The 24,135-nt window shown below is 40.4% G+C and overlaps 1 protein-coding gene across 1 annotated transcript; it reads right to left on the reverse strand.

Moving 5' to 3' along the window:
- Positions 1-12,895: 12,895 nt before the first annotated feature.
- Positions 12,896-22,145, reverse strand: LOC128490407 (deoxycytidine kinase 2-like). The gene is made up of 3 exons (XM_053462264.1): positions 22,100-22,145; positions 13,867-14,011; positions 12,896-13,343 (listed from the first exon to the last, which is right to left on the reverse strand). The coding sequence occupies exons 1-3, from the start codon at positions 22,143-22,145 to the stop codon at positions 13,109-13,111; spliced, it is 426 nt and encodes a 141-aa protein (XP_053318239.1). The 3' UTR covers positions 12,896-13,108.
- Positions 22,146-24,135: the final 1,990 nt, after the last annotated feature.

Raw genomic sequence — 24,135 nt, forward strand, 5'->3', positions numbered from 1 at the left:
CAAAGCTAGTAGGTGTGGTTTACATGTAGCTCTTCCCACATCAAACCCCACCCACTTTGAACTATACCTCGCCTCGATCTCTCCCTACTATTGCCAATACCTCATCCACACAGCGGTTTCCAACCTTCTTCATAATTATTAAATTTACAGCGACGGGTCACATCGACGACCAAAGACAGAGAATATATATATGTGTGTGTGTGTAGGTATGTGTAAAGTGTTAGTGGGTATGTGTATATGTATGTATGTTTATCTTGTATATGTATGTATGTATATCTTGCACTAACCTGATGTTCGTGAACAAATATTAATACAGGTTAACCTTATCACTATATTTCTTTGGGGTAATTATGGAAAGAGATTTGTGATTAAAACCTTCAGAACTGGTCTTCTCAAAAATCCTATTGGGCTTATGACTCAAGCACCTGACGCTAAACGTCCTTTCAGCAAATTGGCTGCCTCTTTCCTCCAGGATTTATCCACCCATCATGCCTTAATCGTTAAATCCGCATTGTATATGTGACTTACTGTATAATAACTAAATAATAGACACAGAACCTCACAAACTCATGTGCAAGACTACTGTTCCAACTCGTTATTATACTGGCACTTTTCATGGGTGGTATGGAAGTAGAAGCTTTAATAGATGAGCTTGTCTTCCTATTCATACCAAGATGAGGTCTGAATTACTGGCATAATTACAGGGGTAGACGCACGGGCCCCCCTTCTGACCCTTTGCTCTTGTCTCCTCATACTGGTTCAAAATAGTTTAGAAAGGGCCCTTCCGACCTGGACCGCACCTGTGTGCATGAGCAGCCGGAGATAAGGTGAGAGCATGGATGTATACTTGTGTGTGTGAGCATTGATGTGTACTTTGTTTAAATGTGTTTACATATGGCCAGCTGGTAAGTTGGGGGGCCCGAGGCAATTTTCACACCAGGGCCCCGTGTTTTCTAGTTAAGCCCCTTCTCTGAATCCAAACAGCTTGTCAATGACCCCAACATACGTTTATACACTCACTAGATCACGTCCTCTCTCTCACACCCTCTTACTTGATCGCAGCTTTCTCTCACTCACTGTACAGCATGTGTGGTGCTGAGTGGCAGATTTAACCCCACAGTGGAAGTGAGGCTGGCCGGTTTCATACGTGTGCCTGCACCACGCGATGTAGCTGCAGGGTCAAAATCTATTTTACTCTTCAATGGCAGCCACGGCCGCCGGTATTATTAGATTACCACAAAACTGGCCTCAGGCGGCATACCAGGTAATCTAATGGTATCTCCGCAGGTCAGTAGGTGAATTATATAGTCACCAGTCTTGCGTATTTGAACTTTTAAGGACGCTCTAAATATTTGTCTGAACCTACACCTAAAGAAGCTTCGACATCATCAACACCCAGTGAGCTTTAATTCATTCATTATAAGTTGTCTCATAATGTAAATTTCATTCTGTCCATAACTCACAATGCTATTCTTTATATATGTTCCTTCCATGCAAGCAAATAAAGTCATTGTAACTGCAGAATTATAGCAATAACACCCATTCACATGCAGTTGTAGAACATGCGCTGAGTGCTCTGTTATTCTCTCTCGGGTCTCACATCTCACAGAATAGCGCATAACAAACCAGGACATTTAACTGAATCTTCACACACAGAATAACATTTTATTACAAGTATTTCATTTAGAAATGAAGTATTCAGGTTACAGTTACAATATAACAAGATAACAAACATTTAATATTTAAAGCTGTTACTGAAAGGTTTTTGGGAATTTTTAGACCGTATAGTTTGGAAATCTAACTGAATTCATTCAGGTTTCCAGTCGTTGGTCTCGTCTTAGATTCAGGAGCCATGTGTCTATCCCGTACAGGTTTTAATCCTCTCTGTGTATCAGGCTCTATCGCTAGTTTAAATACCAATAAAGGGGACGTTAATCTTGGTTTGCGGACGTTGAGTCCCGATCACTCGCAGTGTATCGCAGCATTCATTACACTGAGATGAGGGAGAAACTTATAGGACGGCCATCTTAATGAATAAAGTTCTAGATCAAAATCACTTTTTGCTGGTGTTTTGTTAGCAGGGGTTAATACGGGGTTAACACAGTAACAATATGCAGCAGCTTTGGCACTAGGATTTTATAGCTCTGTAGAGCAACTCTGCTTTTCATTGGTTGATGCAAGAGGCAGACCGGGGGTAGACCGTTATATACTCCACCTTATACCCACCAAAAATATGGACCCCTAAAACCTGTACAGCAAAATAAAACCATCTTTTTGGGACTAGGGACAACCTGCCAGCGGATTGGCCCCATTCGACCCCCGTCTTTTCGCCTGTCTTCTCCTGCTGTAAAGACTCAAACTTTAATCAGTCGTTAGATTCAGGAGCCATATGCCTATCCCATTCATGTTTAAATCCCCTCACTGTATTGGAGTCTACTACTTATCTAAACAAATCTTACTTATCTTAAAACAAAAACAGTTTCGCTTAATTAAAAATTGTTTTATTAGTCTGTGAATAAAATGTAATCCTATCAATAAATCATCCATACAATTATATAGATTTATATATATATGGGGTAGTTTGGGTTGTAATAATTTCATTTTGGTATGGCTACCAGCTTGCATTTGTTTATAGCCATGTATTTATGTGTCACCCATGGCAACAGGACAGTTATCTGCATGCTTGCCTTGGTGATGTCACTATGTCCTGATGATGTCAGAGAACGGTCAGTGTTCCGTCTGCTGCATGAACCTCACTCACTGTTGGATTTTCAGAGAGTTCGCTGAGCTTTTCGTTGACAGCAGGGAATTTGCTTGATTTGATAGCTTTTTCTGCAAAGAAAAGATGTCTTTTGGCAAGGTAACTTAATTGACTGTGAATTAATAATATAAAACGATTACTAGAGGTTAAACATTTATATTTGCATTAATTACATTACACATCAGCGTGTGTCTCCAGCTAAGTTAAGATATTTGATTGAGATTTGGGTCTCTCATTGAGTGGATTCATGGAATTGTCCTGGACATGAGTGGGGCAGACATGGGGCAGAAGAGGGTTTGGGCAAAAAAGTCAGATGAGATGTAAATGAGATGAAATACTTTGTTTTTCCAGATTTGGATGGATTTGGGGAATTGGTTCCCCCCGTGCGAGTCGTGGTGCAGCTGCGATTATGGGGTAAGTGAATTATTTAGTCATTAAGCTTTATCCACCACCCGCTATGATCTGATTCGTTCTATGCTAATACCTTAACCCCCTCCTAATATTTACATATTTGTTACGTTTTCTGACAAATAATATATATTTATTCACCATTTTCTTTTGTTTTTCTCCCCAGTTATTTGGATTAAATGAGAAAACTGTTCCCCCCGAGCCGGAGGAAGGAATGTACGATGACATCATATCGCTGACGGGGTCAGAGGAGGTAAGAACGCTGCTCTGAGGTCACCGCTTTTAATGGGATCTTGTTAGTTTATATCATTATTATTATTTTATATATTTAAAAAAATTAATTGATATACAGAATATTTTCCCGTACTAAGCAGAAAAGTCACATTTCTTTTCATTTTCAGACCATTTTTTGTAAGGAAGAATGGCTTAAGGTCTTGAGCAAGCAGGAGGCCATGGATTTGGAGGAAGAGGCTGCGGAGGGCAACAGGTGCATCTCTGATGACATCAAATCCCTGACGGGGTCAGAAGAGGTGAGAATGCTGTTCTGATGTCACTGCGTTTAATGGGATCTTGTTAGGTTATATCATTATTATTATTTGATATCATTTTAAAAAATAAGATGATATATGGAATATTTCCCTGGGAATAGGCAGAAAAGTCATATTTCTTTTTTATTTTCAGACTATTTTTTCTAAGGAAGAATGGCTTGAGGCCATGAGCCTGCAGGATAGAGAGGAGGCCGTGGACTCCGAGGAAGAGGCTGTGGATGACGCCACGTGCAGTTTTGTAACAGCCACAAAGAACCTCTGCATCTGGTTCTTCACCTAAAATATGTTATTTATCACCATTTAAAATAATAAAAAAAAAATCCCTATTAGTCTCAAAATGTCCTTGTAAATGAGACCAAAATTTCCTCCTGTCATTGTCATGAAGATGGGACCCAAAATTACATCAAATCTATTGGGTTTTCTTCTACTGTTTTGGAAACTTGTGGGAAAGTTGAGATATTTTGCATACTGGGAAATATGCAAAGCTAGTAGGTGTGGTTTACATGTAGCTCTTCCCACATCAAACCCCACCCACTTTGAACTATACCTCGCCTCGATCTCTCCCTACTATTGCCAATACCTCATCCACACAGCGGTTTCCAACCTTCTTCATAATTATTAAATTTACAGCGACGGGTCACATCGACGACCAAAGACAGAGAATATATATATGTGTGTGTGTGTAGGTATGTGTAAAGTGTTAGTGGGTATGTGTATATGTATGTATGTTTATCTTGTATATGTATGTATGTATATCTTGCACTAACCTGATGTTTGTGAACAAATATTAATACAGGTTAACCTTATCACTATATTTCTTTGGGGTAATTATGGAAAGAGATTTGTGATTAAAACCTTCAGAACTGGTCTTCTCAAAAATCCTATTGGGCTTATGACTCAAGCACCTGACGCTAAACGTCCTTTCAGCAAATTGGCTACCTCTTTCCTCCAGGATTTATCCACCCATCATGCCTTAATCGTTAAATCCGCATTGTATATGTGACTTACTGTATAATAACTAAATAATAGACACAGAACCTCACAAACTCATGTGCAAGACTACTGTTCCAACTCGTTATTATACTGGCACTTTTCATGGGTGGTATGGAAGTAGAAGCTTTAATAGATGAGCTTGTCTTCCTATTCATACCAAGATGAGGTCTGAATCACTGGCATAATTACAGGGGTAGACGCACGGGCCCCCCTTCTGACCCTTTGCTCTTGTCTCCTCATACTGGTTCAAAATAGTTTAGAAAGGGCCCTTCCGACCTGGACCGCACCTGTGTGCATGAGCAGCCGGAGATAAGGTGAGAGCATGGATGTATACTTGTGTGTGTGAGCATTGATGTGTACTTTGTTTAAAAATGTGTTTACATATGGCCAGCTTGTAAGTTGGGGGGCCCGAGGCAATTTTCACACCAGGGCCCCGTGTTTTCTAGTTAAGCCCCTTCTCTGAATCCAAACAGCTTGTCAATGACCCCAACATACGTTTATACACTCACTAGATCACGTCCTCTCTCTCACACCCTCTTACTTGATCGCAGCTTTCTCTCACTCACTGTACAGCATGTGTGGTGCTGAGTGGCAGATTTAACCCCACAGTGGAAGTGAGGCTGGCCGGTTTCATACGTGTGCCTGCACCACGCGATGTAGCTGCAGGGTCAAAATCTATTTTACTCTTCAATGGCAGCCACGGCCGCCGGTATTATTAGATTACCACAAAACTGGCCTCAGGCGGCATACCAGGTAATCTAATGGTATCTCCGCAGGTCAGTAGGTGAATTATATAGTCACCAGTCTTGCGTATTTGAACTTTTAAGGACGCTCTAAATATTTGTCTGAACCTACACCTAAAGAAGCTTCGACATCATCAACACCCAGTGAGCTTTAATTCATTCATTATAAGTTGTCTCATAATGTAAATTTCATTCTGTCCATAACTCACAATGCTATTCTTTATATATGTTCCTTCCATGCAAGCAAATAAAGTCATTGTAACTGCAGAATTATAGCAATAACACCCATTCACATGCAGTTGTAGAACATGCGCTGAGTGCTCTGTTATTCTCTCTCGGGTCTCACATCTCACAGAATAGCGCATAACAAACCAGGACATTTAACTGAATCTTCACACACAGAATAACATTTTATTACAAGTATTTCATTTAGAAATGAAGTATTCAGGTTACAGTTACAATATAACAAGATAACAAACATTTAATATTTAAAGCTGTTACTGAAAGGTTTTGGGGAATTTTTAGACCCTATAGTTTGGAAATCTAACTGAATTCATTCAGGTTTCCAGTAGTTGGTCTCGTCTTAGATTCAGGAGCCATGTGTCTATCCCGTGCAGGTTTTAATCCTCTCTGTGTATCAGGCTCTATCACTAGTTTAAATACCAATAAAGGGGACGTTAATCTTGGTTTGCGGACGTTGAGTCCCGATCACTCGCAGTGTATCGCAGTATACATTACACTGAGATGAGGGAGAAACTTATAGGACGGCCATCTTAATGAATAAAGTTCTAGATCAAAATCACTTTTTGCTGGTGTTTTGTTAGCAGGGGTTAATACGGGGTTAACACGGTAACAATATGCAGCAGCTTTGGCACTAGGATTTTATAGCTCTGTAGAGCAACTCTGCTTTTCATTGGTTGATGCAAGAGGCAGACCGGGGGTAGACCGTTATATACTCCACCTTATACCCACCAAAAATATGGACCCCTAAAACCTGTACAGCAAAATAAAACCATCTTTTTGGTACTAGGGACAACCTGCCAGCGGATTGGCCCCATTCGGCCCCCGTCTTTTTGCCTGTCTTCTCCTGCTGTAAAGACTCAAACTTTAATCAGTCGTTAGATTCAGGAGCCATATGCCTATCCCATTCATGTTTAAATCCCCTCACTGTATTGGAGTCTACTACTTATCTAAACAAATCTTACTTATCTTAAAACAAAAACAGTTTCGCTTAATTAAAAATTGTTTTATTAGTCTGTGAATAAAATGTAATCCTATCAATAAATCATCCATACAATTATATAGATTTATATATATATGGGGTAGTTTGGGTTGTAATAATTTCATTTTGGTACGGCTACCAGCTTGCATTTGTTTATAGCCATGTATTTATGTGTCACCCATGGCAACAGGACAGTTATCTGCATGCTTGCCTTGGTGATGTCACTATGTCCTGATGATGTCAGAGAACGGTCAGTGTTCCGTCTGCTGCATGAACCTCACTCACTGTTGGATTTTCAGAGAGTTCGCTGAGCTTTTCATTGACAGCAGGGAATTTGCTTGATTTGATAGCTTTTTCTGCAAAGAAAAGATGTCTTTTGGCAAGGTAACTTAATTGACTGTGAATTAATAATATAAAACGATTACTAGAGGTTAAACATTTATATTTGCATTAATTACATTACACATCAGCGTGTGTCTCCAGCTAAGTTAAGATATTTGATTGAGATTTGGGTCTCTCATTGAGTGGATTCATGGAATTGTCCTGGACATGAGTGGGGCAGACATGGGGCAGAAGAGGGTTTGGGCAAAAAAGTCAGATGAGATGTAAATGAGATGAAATACTTTGTTTTTCCAGATTTGGATGGATTTGGGGAATTGGTTCCCCCCGTGCGAGTCGTGGTGCAGCTGCGATTATGGGGTAAGTGAATTATTTAGTCATTAAGCTTTATCCACCACCCGCTATGATCTGATTCGTTCTATGCTAATACCTTAACCCCCCTCCTAATATTTACATATTTGTTACGTTTTCTGACAAATAATATATATTTATTCACCATTTTCTTTTGTTTTTCTCCCCAGTTATTTGGATTAAATGAGAAAACTGTTCCCCCCGAGCCGGAGGAAGGAATGTACGATGACATCATATCGCTGACGGGGTCAGAGGAGGTAAGAACGCTGCTCTGAGGTCACCGCTTTTAATGGGATCTTGTTAGTTTATATCATTATTATTATTTTATATATTTAAAAAAATTAATTGATATACAGAATATTTTCCCGTACTAAGCAGAAAAGTCACATCTCTTTTCATTTTCAGACCATTTTTTGTAAGGAAGAATGGCTTAAGGTCTTGAGCCCGCAGGAGGCCATGGATTTGGAGGAAGAGGCTGCGGAGGGCAACAGGTGCATCTCTGATGACATCAAATCCCTGACGGGGTCAGAAGAGGTGAGAATGCTGTTCTGATGTCACTGCGTTTAATGGGATCTTGTTAGGTTATATCATTATTATTATTTGATATCATTTTAAAAAATAAGGTGATATATGGAATATTTCCCTGGGAATAAGCAGAAAAGTCATATTTCTTTTTTATTTTCAGACTATTTTTTCTAAGGAAGAATGGCTTGAGGCCATGAGCCTGCAGGATAGAGAGGAGGCCGTGGACTCCGAGGAAGAGGCTGTGGATGGCGCCACGTGCAGTTTTGTAACAGCCACAAAGAACCTCTGCATCTGGTTCTTCACCTAAAATATGTTATTTATCACCATTTAAATTAAAAAATTATTCTCAAAATGTCCTTGTAAATGAGACCAAAATTTCCTCCTGTCATTGTCATGAAGATGGGACACAAAATTACATCAAATCTATCGGGTTTTCTTCTACTGTTTTGGAAACTTGTGGGAAAGTTGAGATATTTTGCATACTCGGAAATATGCAAAGCTAGTAGGTGTGGTTTACATGTAGCTCTTCCCACATCAAACCCCACCCACTTTGAACTATACCTCGCCTCGACCTCTCCCTACTATTGCCAATACCTCATCCACACAGCGGTTTCCAACCTTCTTCATAATTATTAAATTTACATCGACGGGTCACATTGACGACCAAAGAGAATATATATATGTGTGTGTGTGTAGGTATGTGTAAAGTGTTAGTGGGTATGTGTATATGTATGTATGTTTATGGTGTTAGATTGGCTGTAAGTATGTGTTAGTGTAGAGCTGCCCCTGGCCATCATCATTTTCATATCACCCATCATATCACCCATTCCGCCACACCATCATTTTTATTCCCTCACATTATCAACCCATATTGCGCCACAATCACCCTCCATCTTCATGCTCTCTAACATAACTTGTCATCCTCTTTATACTGATTCTTTATTTCCCAATCATCTAAATGCCTTTCAATAACTGCCCCCTTCATAGCCATACAATATCCAACAATACTTTTCATTAATTCACACAATTTAACACAGGGGTGTTGATAAAAAAAACACAGGGTCCTGGTGTGACCCCTGACATTACAGCAACATGTCCCACCGTGGATCCTTTGTCCCCAAACACTTGTGAGGGAAACCTGTGCCCCCAAACCAGCTTGTCTGTGCCATCCTTGCCACAAACAGCTTGCTGTGTCATCTTTTCCCCAAATAGCTTACTTGTATCATCTTTGGCCCAAACATCTTCTCTGTGCCCCAAAACAGCTTGTCAGTGCCATCTCGGAAGTATTCAGGTTACAGTTACAATATAACAAGATAATAAACATTTAATATTTAAAGCTGTTACTAAAAGGTTTGGGGGAATTTTTAGACCCTATAGTTTGGAAATCTAACTGAATTGATCCAGTCTATCCCATGCATGGTTTTTTTTTATGTATCAGGCTAACTTACATACTGCTTTGACTTGACGCAACAGTAATTTTGTGTAATATCTGGAGACTGGGGGCCTATGGGAACTTACCTTGGAGCCCGGAGCTTGGTGTCCATTATATACATTTACTTTTCTTAGCTCCTGTTTTGTTTGTTGAAACAATGCTTTTCCAGGTTCCTGGACAAGCTGGCATGATACTTTTGATTCTGCCCCCCAATTATTTTAATCAGCATAGGATCTACTTTCCTGGCCCTGTTATATTAAATATCACAAGCTCTCACAATTTGACTGGATGCTCAGTAGATGTGGCTACCTTCAACAAGGGCCTCTCAACATCCATGGACTTGTATCCTTTTGTTTTATAATGGACAGAAGAGCGGCGTACTATTATGTTTGAGTCTCGCTCTTTCTACACTAGATGACCAAAAGTATGTGGGCACCCCTTCCAAATATCGAGTTCAGGTTTTGCAGCCACACCTATTGCTAACAGGTGTATAAAATCATTTACACAGGCAGCCATCTCCATAGACAAACATTGGCTGTAGAATGGGTTGTGCTGAAGAGCTCAGTGACTTAAAACGCAGCACTGTCATCGGATACCATCTTTGTCCTTGTCCACTGTAAGTGGTGTTATTGTGATGTGAAGTGCCACAGAGTTCGGGCTTTTGCCCCCCCCAGAGTTCGGGCTTTAGCCCCCCCCAGAGTTCGGGCTTTAGCTCCTTAGTTCCAGTGATACAAAGACAATTGTATGCTTCCTACTTAGAGGGAACAGTTTGGGGAACAGTGCCCCAGTGTACAAAGCAGTGTCCATAAAGGCACAGTTGTATATGTTTGGTGCAAAGTAACTCGGGTGGCCTGGACTTAAACGGCTCTTTACTTAAACCTCAATGTTGCTGAATGCCTCGTCATTGAGGCATTACAGCAACACCGTTTGGATGCAGAAAGTGAATGTAGATCGCTTTCTGCACCTATTTAAAGCCATGATGGTCCTGGCACGTCAATTGTCGCTAAGTGGATAAAATAACTTCACATACTTTACATATGTAAAATGATTCAAATGGTGTTTAGATATCACCAGGGCACATGCATGATCTCTAGACAACCCAAAAGCTGATGGGAAAGACAAACCACAGGCAGGCCCTCCCAAGTCCTAAAAGCCCATCCAAAGTTTTCAGCACAAAGACCGACCGCGGGAAGGAAGAGACCGCCCAGAGTCCAGGTAGCTCTCAGGAGACTGCTTAAAGCTCCAAACGCTACATGTTTGTCCCCCCCCCCAGTGTCAAGAGCATGCAGAGAGCTAGGGATACGGGTCTGCCCATGGACCTAAGAAAACAAAACAAAAAAAAGAGGGCGAAGGAATGAAGCTCCTACTTGAAGTATGGCAGAAAATAACTGAGGGGGCAGTTGAGAATGATTTCCTGCCCTACCTGTTGGAAGATGATCTCACTTGTTAGTTCTGCTGAGGATCACAAGTGGAATAGGACTATGATGCCCACATTTTGTAGGGATAAGCCTGGAGGAGCTTTTGTACCCATTTAATGTCTTCTAATAGTTTCTACAATTAAAATTCCCTACTTGATGACAGGGTAAGCTTGCATGAATTTATTTGCATAGCTTAAGACCTTTTAATTTACCCTGCAAACTCATTTCCCTAACTACAGTAACAAACCACGCACCTGTGGCCAGGCAAATCTTTTATTAGGATTTTGAAACGTTACAAATTGGTGCTACATAAATAAGGATTTTTAAACAGCATTGCTAAAAAAAAAGGCTTAATCTAGACGAACAAGTAACTTTTCAAAAGTAGTACCCTGTCACTGGTATCTTTATATGCCATCCACACACTTCCATACCATGTACAGGAAATTCAAAGCCATGATATTTTATACCACTTCTCAGGCAGGAGAATCTGGCTATTAGAGCCATAGGCCAATTCACTGTTAACCCTCTCCAGTGTCTTACAATCAGTTTTCATCTAGACACCTGAAAAAGCAGTGGAATTAAAAGGAATATAAAAGAATTGATTGCATGGGATACTTTGAATTGGACAACTGTTTAAATATGAAATGTTAATATAACAGATTAAAAATACTAAAAGCCAAGTTCTAATTTCTGATGTTTTCATTGAAATTCGTGAAAATATCAGTGAGGCTTTTTTGTACTTGGGGCTAAGCATATAGCAACACACAGCGTTTTAAAATTATAGAAGTTATGCTGACCTGCAAGCTAAATAAAAATCTCACATTTTGAGTTACAGGAGAAAAAAAAAGTTATACATGTACAGAAATGCTGTAGAATACAAAATATATATATAAAAAAGTATTATACATCAGAATTTAAACTGGATCCTTCGTAACATCTCAGGGATGTAACCCAATCTTAGTCATAAGAATATCTGCAGTTTGCTTTCTGAATAAATAAAAAAATGACCTCAAAATAAAAACGGCATCTTAAAATCTTTGCCTAATATAGGCTAGAAAAGGGTCTTCTGCACATTTTCACCCCAGAAGTAATCAATTCCTTAAAATGTGATTTAAAACAAGCGCAGAACCTTAACGGTTGGCTAAAGATTGGGATACCCAGTATACAATAAACACACTTAATCGATAACGCACCCTTCACATCTTTCTTATATAAAAATAAAAAAAATGGGGGAAGAGGGCCAAAAGGTGACATCAGGGGTGCTGTATTTTCCAGTAACTTTACTTACAGTGGAGTGCATTTATCAAATTAGTTTTTTCTGACTTATGTAACCATTTAGTGCTTAAACTACAGTAATACTGTGTGTGATACTAAACATGGCCATCAATGACCTTTAAGAACTTTTTTAATGCAATGAAAAGCTTAAAAATACTTTACTCCCTTTAAAAATTTGACTTCAGATCATCCAACTAATTTTCATATCAGACAGAAAATGTGAGTAAACAAGATAGCTTTTAAATGATTTCATTTGAGTGATTTGATTTACTCATGTAAAAAAAAAAGTAATTTTTCCCTAAACCTTATAAAACTGGTTGTGCTGCTCTTGACGGCAACAACCGCAGTCCAATTTTTGTGATAACTAACAATGCGTCTTACATTGCTGTGGAGGTATTTTGGTCTAGTCGTGGCAGAACTGTTTTAATTCAACCACATCGGAGAGTTTTCAAGCTTGAACTGCCACAGCATTTGAATCAGAGTTATGTCAGCCACCCAAAAAACTGTTTCTTTTGAGCCACAGAGGTGGCCTTGCCTTGTGTGCTTCGGATGATTTTTCAGCTGCATAACCCAACTGCCCTTCAGCTTTTGGATGTTTTATTCAACTAGGCTGGCAGTAAGTTATATTTGTTTGATAATAAAATTAGCTTGAAATGAAACATTTAAGATGTCACAATATGCAAAAATAAAAGAAATCGGGAGATGCAAATATTTTCATAGCACTTTGGACACTAACCAAAAGGAAATGTTTTAGGCATGAAGCTACTTCACTTGTCTAACAAATACAAACTACTTTCATAGATACTCAGCATGTCTGAAAAGTATATTAGACTGGATGTACATAGTTTTGGTAGAAAAATAATGTGACAGAGGCTTTTCACATCTGCATAATATTATCCTGTTAGTGTAAAGAGTTCATAAAACCAAAATTAGTTATGTTCAGAAGGTTTAAGATTAGAGAAGAGTGATGCTGCCATGCACTGTTTTTAGTTGTTGATACTACTAACCAGGAGCCTCACCATGCATTTGTTACTGTATTATGCATCAATTACTACAATTAAGCACATTTGAGTTGGCTAGCCCTCAGTTAACATTACTTATTGTATATCCTATAAGGTTGACAACAAGTGTACTTGCAAAACTGCAGAATTAATTTGCTCCTTTTAAATAAATTCCTTACCTCTGGGGTAGCTCTGAGGTAGATTATACCATCCAATTCTATTTCACTTTCAAATGAATTGAGTAGCCAAGTGTGCCAATCTTGATATATAGCCCATTCAGTTTCACTGATACTTCCAGATTCAAACAAGCTTGAAGCAAATACATATCTAGAGGTAAAAAGAATACATGTTTATATTGTCATAGAAGGTATACATTTTATTCATCACTACAATAAGGGTATCTTTGCAGATGCATATTTTTCAAAAGGGATTTATAATTGCATACTATAAAGCGACAGCTAAAATTTTATTGCTGGAAATCTTCACGATACTGATCTCTACAGATAGATTCCCAACTCTAAATTACTCTTAAATTAGCAGCATGATAGCTAAGTGTCCCCTTTAAGTCTGTCATTCCCTTTCTGCAGAATCCCACCATAAGCATTTGACCCTTTCATAGCCCCCCAGCTTGCAGATGTGTCCTGCAATATTTGGAAACTGGATACAGTTCAAGAACCTTTTAAATTAACCAGCTACACATTTATCTTTCACAATCCCATTTGAGGATTAACACATACTATGTTTTCTTGGAGGTTCAAGTAAATGAAATAAATCTTTAGTTAAGATTTTAAAGTATTGGATTATGCAATCTATTGGGGTTTGTTGTTATGGGAGGTTTTAAAACACCTACCTGTCACTGTACACAGATCTTTCAAAAAACTGCACTGGGTGATCAGCTTCACGTAATTTACCAGAAACAGGCTTAAGCTGTGCCTTTACTCTGCTAAGGCAAGCATATGTTTGAAATGTGTAAGCCCATCTAGAGGGAAATATGCCTCCAGAAAAGCCTTATGCCCCCCTATATGCCACTCTGCCTCCCTGATATGCTTTATACCCTCCTATATGCCACTCTGCCCCATAATATGCCTTTTAATCCCCTATATGCCACTCTGCCTCCAGAAATGCCTTTTACTCCCTATGTCACTCTGTCTCCAGAAATGCCTTATACCCCCATATGCCACTCTGCCTCCCTGATATGCCTCAACCCTCCTATATGCCCCTCTGCCCCTTGATATGCCTTTTAACCCCCTTTTTGCCACTCCACCTCCAGATATGCCTTTTGACCCCCTATATGTCACTCTGCATCCAGAAATGCCTTATACCCCTATATGCCACTCTGTCCCATGATATGCCTTCTAACCCCCTATATGCCACTCTGCCTCCAGGAATGCCTTATACCCACTATATGCCACTCTGTCCCATGATATGCCTTTTAACCCCCTATATGGCAGAGTGGCATATAGGGGGTTAGAAGGCATATCATGGGACAGAGTGGCATATAGGGGGGTATAAGGCATTTCTGGAGGCAGAGTGGCATTTAGGGGATTAAAAGGCATATTATGGGGCAGAGTGGCATATAGGAGGGTATAAAGCATATCAGGGAGGCAGAGTGGCATATAGGGGGCATAAGGCTTTTCTGGAGGCAGAGTGCCCCATGATATGCCTTTTAACCCCCTTCATGCCACTCTGCCTCCAGGAATGCCTTATACCCACTATATGCCACTCTGTCCCATGATATGCCTTTTAACCCCCTATATGGCAGAGTGGCATATAGGGGGTTAGAAGGCATATCATGGGAAAGAGTGGCATATAGGGGGTATAAGGCATTTCTGGAGGCAGAGTGGCATATAGGGGGTGTCATGATTAACTCATATAATGTAGTGGATGCATGGAAGGGTAACCCAGCAGAGGTGGTTAGTTTCTTTGTTTGAGCATTCCATGAGTTAATCTGAGGTTGATTTAATGTGTTTCTTTGTGAATGCCCTCTGTATCTGTTCTGGCTAGAGGTGTCATTTTCCCAAAGGACCCCTGTGGTGATTCATGGCCTAACTGATAAGGATCCTTAGTTATAGGAATTCCATTCCTATCTTGAGTGGGGGGGGTTTCCATCACCTTTACCCCACCATAACTTATTGGCACATCAAAGATGGGACCCGATTCTTGGGGATGGTGTCATATAATCGGTCATGTGGTCAGAGGGGGGTTTTCTTGAAACAGAGTGTGATTTAGGGACAATGCAGCGACCGAAAAGCAGAACTCCATGATATACTCTGATCGGAACAACATCGTAAGAACCATCTGGACTTAAGGAGTTCCCACAGGCCTACTTATTGGAGAAACTCGTGCGTGAGGGTCCTGTGTTTAAGTCCCATTGTTTTTAAGAACTGTTTGCTGTTTTACTTTTATTTTGTATGTCTTGTTTTTTGTAATTCTGGCACTGTGTAATCTTTGTCTTTTTGTTATTAAAATATTCAAAATCTAAGTCTGTCTTTGGGCTCTAGTATCGATATCCACAAACCCTAAGAGAGGATAACACGTTACCGTATTGTTATTGAGTTCTACAGGATATATATATGTTGTGTGCCCGGGGTGGGTTGATATATATATAGAGATAAAGGTTCTAATTCGGATTTCTCACGAATCCGGTATCAAAATCGTGAGTGGTGGCAGACTACCTGGGGGGATACAGGCAGGATTTGGGGGTTAATTTGGTATAACTGATGCCTTGTTAAGGGGTCTAGTTAGTAAATCCAGAGGCCTGGTGCTATTAACCCCTTCATGCCCACACCCTCCACACAGTCACGGCTTGGCAAGTAGTCCTGACCGTGACAGGGGGTTAGAAGGCATATTAGGGGGCAGAGTGGCAAGCCTGGGGGCAGAGGTGCATAACTCGGGGGTAGGTTGTCAAATGAAAGGAAATAAAAACCAAACATGTCTCAAACATAGCTTTTATTAAATATGGAAAAAAATAGTCTACATGAATTAATAAAGAAATAAAAGTTTCTTACCAGAATATCGTGAAGAATAATGTGATCAGTGTTTTGTTCCACTGAATAAAATGGAACTCTTTCATCTAAAAATGTTCGCAGTAGTAAATGTTTTGATCCCATTATGTGTAATGTATTTCATTTATTAGGGCCTTTTAACACTTTTGCTTTCTGGCATTTTAATACAAATAATGAGATAAAAAGAATGGCACATAGTGTGACTCGGGTGTGTATAAGGGGTGCGTGTGGGTATAAGAGCTTCACCGTGAGAAACTATATGGGGCTGGTCTCCAAATTTTTCCAGGGCTGCTTTTCAGTCCCAGTCCGGCCCTGGGTGCTGGTCAGGTTCTATGTGGGCAGTGTGGATGCCAGAACTGGCTTTTGGGATGTGCAACCTGTGCTCTATGCCTGTAATTTTATCTATACCTTTTAATGCTGAGTTTTTATGTGAATTCCAATTGATCTATACCTGCAAGGCTGGGTTTGTGTGTTATTCTGATGATCTATATCTGCTATGCTATGTTTCCATACATTATTTCTGTATACCTGCAAATACGGGGTTTGTATTTCTTATTCAGTTGATTTATACCCGCAGTGCTGGGTTTGTGTGTTCTGTTGATCTACACCTGCAAGTCAGGAACCGGATGCATGGTCATAGAACAAGCTGGGGTAAGTAATGGGTTAAGAAAAAATGTCGGTGCGCTAAGCTAGTCTCAAGCTCAAATAATACAAATGTGTAATACGAGGCCTACCAAACAGGTGTAAGCATGCTGCAAGAAACAGTGTATTGGCTGTAGAATGTATACACATAGGCCTCGTATTACACATTTGTATTATTTGAGCCTGAGACTAGCTTAGCGCACCGACATTTTTTCTTTTCCCTGTTTGCACATATTTGAGGTTGTTGGCTCCTCATCAGTTTGGTTGCAGCTTGCTGTCCAGGGGTTAATGGGGAGGAGGTTTAATTGCACCTCCCCCAACACATTAATAAGGTTTTGGTAGCAGTATAAACTGCTTTGTGTGCCCACTGTGTAGGAGGTGAGAGTAGGTTCTCACCCTATTGAGAGCGTGCCTTGACGTGGTGGGTAAGCTTAATTATGCTTTGGCCAATTCATATAACCAAAACCTCTCATTTATATTATGTTTATATATTTGTTGCCAACTTTATTAGGGTAAGAAGCGCAGACAGTTTTTGTTTTTTGTAAGTAATGGGTAAACAGGTCCAGGAGACAGAGACCTAGTCAAAGCAAAAGCCGAGGTCAGTAATGGGTTATAATTGATAGCAGTAATTTTCTTAGGATCCATTTGAATGGAATCAGGTGAAATAATAAATCCTAAGAACTCTACTGTTTGCACTTCAAAAATATTTTTGTCCAATTTTGATAAGCCATTTTTCCTGAGTCAAAGCAAAACCTCAGTCACATGTTGTCGATGCTCCAAAAGGGTGGCAGAGAAAATTAGAATGTCATCCAAATATATGATTACACATGAATCCAACAGATCTCTAAAGACATCATTCATAGAGTGCTGAAAAGTAGCAGGGCATCACATAAACCAAAGGGCATAACAGTGTGACCAAATCTTGTTCTAAAGTCTTCCATTCGTCCCCTTCTCGCATACGTACAAGGTTATAGACACCTTGCAGATAAAGTTTTGAGAATAAAGATGCCGTGCATACCTTGTCGAGTATCTGTTCTTTATAGTGACCTTATTAAGTTCTCTATAGTCTATGTATAGCCTTAGGCTCCCGTCTTTTTTCGCAACAAAGAAAATGGTAGCCCCAGCTGGGAATGTGAACGGACGAATGAAGCCCTTCTGCAGGTCTGGAGGAAGCAGAGGGAACCGCCGCAGTAAGTGCAGATGGTCCGGCCTGGGGACGTTGGATTTCCTGGTTGAGATGGTCCTGTCCCATTTACAAGTCTTGGATGGATTGGGTTAAAGTGGCCAGTTGCATAGAGAGAGACCCGAGATGTCCTCAGTGACTCCTGCAGGTTCCATGATGGCTCATTTGTACTGTGAGCCCATTGGGGCCTACCTGAGGGAAAGGAGAAGGAACCTCTAGGCAGAGTGGACCCAGGCCAGGAAGAAAACTCTGGGAGCTGCAGAACAGCCAAATTCAGGAACCAGATACATTGTCACAGAACAAGCCAAGGTCAGTTACGGGTTTACAGGTCCAGGAGACAGAGACTTGGGCGTAGCACAAGCCAAGGTCAGTTACGGGTTAACAGGTCCAGTTACAGGAGAGAGGGACCGGTGCAGGATGCCAGATCTTTGTGTCCGGCGAGAAGCAGAGCCTGCAGGACAGCCAAGGACCCAGGAATATCGTGGGTAAGTGCTGTTTCTGACAACTCCACATTCAACTGATTGATGAAAGCCCTTTAACCCCTTGACTGCTAACATGGTGCCGTCGCTAGCAGTCCCAGTCAGTTGCTAACGACGGCACCATGCCGTCACTAGCACTATCTTACCTTGATGGAGGTCTGTGGACCCCCATCACCACCTACCCCGGCCATCTGCCCCTCACACTGAAGGGCATCACCAGGACCACCCAATCCGGCCGGTGACGTCTCGCGCAATGACGCGATGACGTCACCGCGCAACTTTATTAATAACTGACAATTGTCAGTTAAAGTGGTATGGGGGCATGCTGCTTAGATGCCTGTATCTCAGGCATCTAAGCAGCTACAGACCCCCAACATATACCGTTGGAAAGGTAATCGTCTCACCTTTCCAACGGTATTATGCCTGTGAAAAAATAATAAAAAATATTAAGTTAAAAAAATTTTAAAAAAAAAGTAAAAAAAATGATTTGGGGGTCTCTAAAGGCAGATAAATAAAGATCAAAATTGCCCAGAGACCCCCAAATTAAATTATCTAAACATTAACTAGTTTAACTTAAAAAAAAAAAAAAAAAAAAAAAGTTTAAGTATTCTAGCTAAATGATCACTGTGGTAGCCAATGTTACCACAGTGATCATATAGCTATGAAAAGTCACATTCCCTTTTTAAAAATGGCCGATACTAAATTTTAACCCCATGATCCCTTTGATCATGGGGTTAAATTTAGCCAATGGTAAAGGGAAGACATTTTTGAAATCCTGATGAACTGTAAATATTAGTAAAATCAGCCACTTAGCCTGTGCGGTACGTGAGTAACCATCTCATCCCTGGAGCGCCTTGCATTTTTACTGCAAAACTTATTTTTGCTGTAAAAGTGATTTTTTTTTCTCCCTTTACCATCATTTCTTTGGGATTGTAAGGGGAAAGAATGGTGTGTGTGCTTCTGTGAGTGAATGTACGGATAGTATGGTGTGTGCTTCTGCGAGTGAATGGAGATGAAAGGCGCGTGAATGGTCAGTAATTAGGGTTGAAGCCTTAATGTGGCGTTACTGCTCGCGCAAGAAGTTAAATTATGGCACAAAAAGTACACATTTGCAGAAACTACACCCCTTGGCGCATCAAATGAGGGGCTGCATGCATTTCTAGTACAAACCTGGAGTGCGCAAGACACAAATGAACATGTCGCTATGGTTAGAAAAAACATATTTTCTAGCCAAAGCAACATATTCCATCATTATTTGTGCACTCAACTTTTGTCCTAGAAATACATGTAGCCCCTCATTTGAAGCTCCAAGGGGTGTAGCTTCTTGAAATGTGTACTTTATGTACCCTAATTTAACTTCCCAGATGTCTAGACCACTTTAACTTCAGATATGGCAGATTTCAGAATCTTGTTAAAAATTGTCTTAAAACATTTAGGGGTGATGCCTGCAATTAGACAGCTCTAGACAGCTGGGAAGTTAAATTATGGTACAAAAAGTATAAATTTGCAGAAACTACACCCCTTGGCGCATCAAATGAGGGGCTGCATGTGTTTCTAGGACAAACCTGGAGTGCGCAAGACATAAAATGAACTTGTCGCTTTTAATTTTATTTTATTTTTTATTTTTTTTAGTGTGATATTCACTTATTTGTTGTGCACGTCAGATTTGTGATACAAATACAAATAAGACCTAATTTGCTGGGGGTGTAGTTTCTAAAAATATATAGTTTTGTTGGCATATTTTAACATCCCGGGCAGCTAGACCTGTTTAATTGATGGCAGCCATGCATTAAATTTAAAGATGTCTTTTGTGATAGTCTAGTAACTTGAACTTTTAGCAATAAAATATTAGAAAAACACAGTCTACTGTTCTCAATGTCTGTTTATTTTAGACCGGTTACCTACTACAAATATTTAGCAACACAGGTTTTGATATTAGAATTTAGAAAAATAAAATTACAAACTAGTTTTTATTGAGTCGGAAGTGAAAAAATACACCTTTTTCCCATTTTTGGCTTTATTTTGCAAACCTAATGAAACATACACATAAAAATGGTATATTTGGAATCTGCTGGGTGTGCTGAAAAAAACAATATATGGTTTGTATAGTTTATTCCCAAGAAATGTACTTCTAAACGCGTTTAAACGTGAGATGCGCCAAAATGCCGAAAAACAGCTTAGCACCAAGGTGGGAAATGGCTTAGCAGCCAAGGGGTTAAAGACTGGTCCAATCACAAACAAGACCATACTCTTGACCAAGTCGTTGGGCAGAAGCCACCTTGAAAAACTCAGCTTAAAAATAGTTAACTCACCTCTCTTCTCTGTTAGATTACATAACCCACGCATAAATTGGGAACTGAGTACCATTGCCTTCTCCTCCTCTTACTGTCATGACAACTGTATAAATAGAACCACTGATCTGCATACTTACTACACGTCCCAGCATATAGATACATCAATCTACAAACTCCTGTCACAGGCATATACCCTATTTCATGGACCTGTTTGAAAAGAAAGGCGCAGACATCATACTACCTCATCACCCATATGACTGTCCAATTGATCTCCTACCAGTAACACCCATTCTTTTTGGTCATATACAGTAAATCATCTGTCCGAAGCTGAATTAATTGTTCTAAAAGTATATCTCAAGGACAACCTAAAAAAAAGAGCTTCATCAGACCTTTCACATCACCTGCAGGAATATTCTTTGCTGAAAAGAAAGATGAAGGACTCTGACCAAAATTGATCTAAGAGTTACGCAGTTACATAGTTCATATTGAAACTCTTCACCACAGCACCAGTTTTGACCCTACCGAATCCTTATATTCAATACATGCCTTCGACACAGCAATTGGAGCCGTCCTATCCCAAAAGAAAGGGGATAAAAGACCAACTCCATGCTGTGGCTTTCCATTCCTAATGACTCATATCATCAGAAAAGAATAACAGTATTGGTGAAAGAATTACTGGCAATAACAAGGGCATTAGAGGAATGAAGACATCTTCTAACTAAAAACTCCATACTAATCACTGAGACCTGGAGTATCTACGATCTGTGATGAAACATCTGTGTTTGTGCTTTTCTTTCCCCCCTTTTCCAGATAAGGGGGTCAAAAAATGGAAAAGTTCATGAATGGGTCTACATGTGATACACCCAGCATGACTCTTGTTCTTTCCCCTAAAGGTTTCATATCTACCACAGTTGCATTCTTGGGTGCCCTAAAACAGGAGACACAACAAGAAACATGTTCTGCATATACCTTGAAACCACATGACGGCATGTTGTTATATCAAAAAAAGATATATGCACCACTATTGTTTGCCATTAGATACTCCAACCTCTTCACGACTCCTCTTTAGCAGGACACGGTGGAATTGAATAGACCCTTGACCTTGTCCAAAGAACATTTTGGTGGCCATCCATGCTTTGGATATCGACTGGGTGACGGGACGCCCTGTACCCCGACTAGGTACTCCCACCAAACGTTGCTTCCTCTTCCACCAACAATTAACTCCTTCAGCGCCAGGCAGAACCAGCGTTGTAGATAGAAGGGGGGACGTCGCTGCACTGGAGCTGCGTTGGCACTGTGGCTAGCCGAAGCTTAGTTACACAGTGTGGCTATTGTCCTGAAAAGGACAATAAAGGATCATAGCAGCCCACCCCAAGCATGGGGCAACACTCAGGTTGAGGTTTATTTGGAAACACAGGGGTATTTAAACAGTACAAGGGGTTGAATTACATCCAATAGAAAGTACAAGGGGTTGATTTACATCCAATAGACACAGGTTGATTTTCATCCTGCCCTCCTTTGCACATGACTCAGTATTTGCACTCCGCCCAATAGGGGGTCTCTATTGTAGTCTGTTGAGGGGGAGAGGATGGTAAATACGGGTGGCTCCTGTGATGTAATGTTATGTTGATTTGTGACACTGTTAATGTTGTTAATTTCCAAACTCTAAAGTTCTACCTTAAATGCTAATATATGGTCTGCCTTAAGCCCTGTTATGTAACTAGTTGAGGGGGCAGCAGAGGTAGAGGAAGAGAGAGCATGGAAAAATAAGTTTCTGCCTGATCTGTCTGTCTTTATTGTACATACAACACATGGTACCAGAAGTGTATCTAAAGAATAATGGCAATCAGCACAAGAAACATTCCTCCCCTGGATTTAGAATCTGGAAATGTATCAGAGAACTGGGCAAAGTGGAAGGAGCTGATAGAGCTGGTTTATGCAGGCCCTGATGCAGCACAATGGACTGATCAACAAAAGGCTGCATACTTTCTCATCAGTGTTGGCCAAACAGGCCGGGATGTATGCAGAGCATGGTGTGCAAGTGGAAACATAGCTCCAGAGGACAAGAAAAAGACAGAGGTACTCTTTGCAAAGTTTGATGAATATTGTAATCCACGAAAAAACACCACAGTGCAAAGAAAGCTGTTCTATGAGAGGAACCAAGGGGGCAGTGAATCAGTTGATGAGTGGGTCACACAGTTACAATTGCTTGCAAAAGACTATGCATTTCATGATAGCAGTGATATGATAAAAGACAGGGTATTAATGGGCAGTCAGTTCAAAGAAGTGCAGGAAAAGTTACTGCAAGAGGAAGAATTAACCTTTGAAAAAGCTATCAGAATTGCGAGAGCATATGAGATGTCAAGAAAAGACTTGCAGGTACTGGGAGGTCCACAACCACAAGTCTAGCAATCTAGAAGTCGCATAAGAGAAAAAGCTGACTGGAGAGGGAATAAAAAAGAAAACAGAGCTAGGAACACAGAAACAACCTGCGGATATTGTGGAAACACACACTACAAAGATATGTTATGCCCTGCAAGAGGCCAAATATGTAATAAATGCAGAAAAAAGGGGCACTTTGCCAAAATGTGTCATAATGGAATGAGCTATAGGAAGCCACAGACACGACCAGTGTATAATATAGATGATTTGGACAACCATTCAGATGATGACACAGACGGCTCACAGATATACCTTGCATCGGTGCAGAACACACAACATGAAGATGAAGCAGTGGTCACCTTACATCTAGGGGATGCTAAGATCCCTGTCAAGTTTAAGACTGACACAGGAGCTCAGGTAAATTGCGTGCCAGGGCACATATATCGCAAATTCCTCAGTAAGGAATTACAACTCGAAACGCAAAGGCTACCAAAGCTAAGAGGTTATGGAGGAGAGGTCCTGGATGTTATTGGACATTGTCATACAAAATGTGCCTATAAAGGATCTGAAACTAACTTACAGGTGTTTGTAATAGAAACACAGGCTCCTGCTGTGCTGGGTCTGCGGACGCGCCAAGAAATTGGACTTATCAAAATTATAATGACTGTTAACAATGGTGAAAACATACTTACAGCTCACGGCATTAAACACGATTTCAGTGATGTATTCAGAGGACTCGGATGTCTTCCAGGGATATGCAAAATCCGGATCAAAGAAGGGGCACACCCTGTTATACATGCACCAAGGAAAATACCTTTAGCTCTTCAAAGCCAAGTAGAACTCTCAAGGATGGAAAAATTGGGAGTGATCAAAAAGGTCACAGAACCTTCTGAATCGGTCAGCTCTATGGTGGTGGTGGAAAAGAAAAACACAGGAGCAATCCGAATATGCATTGACCCACGTGATTTGAACAAGGTAATAATGAGAGAACATTACAGACTACCCACTCTAGAGGACATAGCACACAAACTTGTTGGGGCATCAGTGTTCAGTGTACTAGATGCACAGTCTGGGTACTGGCAACTACGTCTAGATGAGAACAGCAGTCGCCTCACCACGTTTAACTCCCCAGTT

This window comes from Spea bombifrons, chromosome 4 (assembly GCF_027358695.1).
Source record: "Spea bombifrons isolate aSpeBom1 chromosome 4, aSpeBom1.2.pri, whole genome shotgun sequence".
Lineage (NCBI taxonomy): Eukaryota > Metazoa > Chordata > Amphibia > Anura > Pelobatidae > Spea > Spea bombifrons.

Coding starts and splice junctions, on each gene's coding strand:
- LOC128490407 (XM_053462264.1), bottom strand. CDS start 22,145: ATGTGCAAAGGAGGGCAGGATGAAAATCAACCTGTGTCTATTGGAT. Junction 14,012..22,099: donor TCAACCTGTGTCTATTGGAT/GTAAATCAACCC, acceptor GCTTTTCTGGAG/GCATATTTCCCTCTAGATGG. Junction 13,344..13,866: donor AGATCTGTGTACAGTGACAG/GTAGGTGTTTTA, acceptor TTTTACCTCTAG/ATATGTATTTGCTTCAAGCT.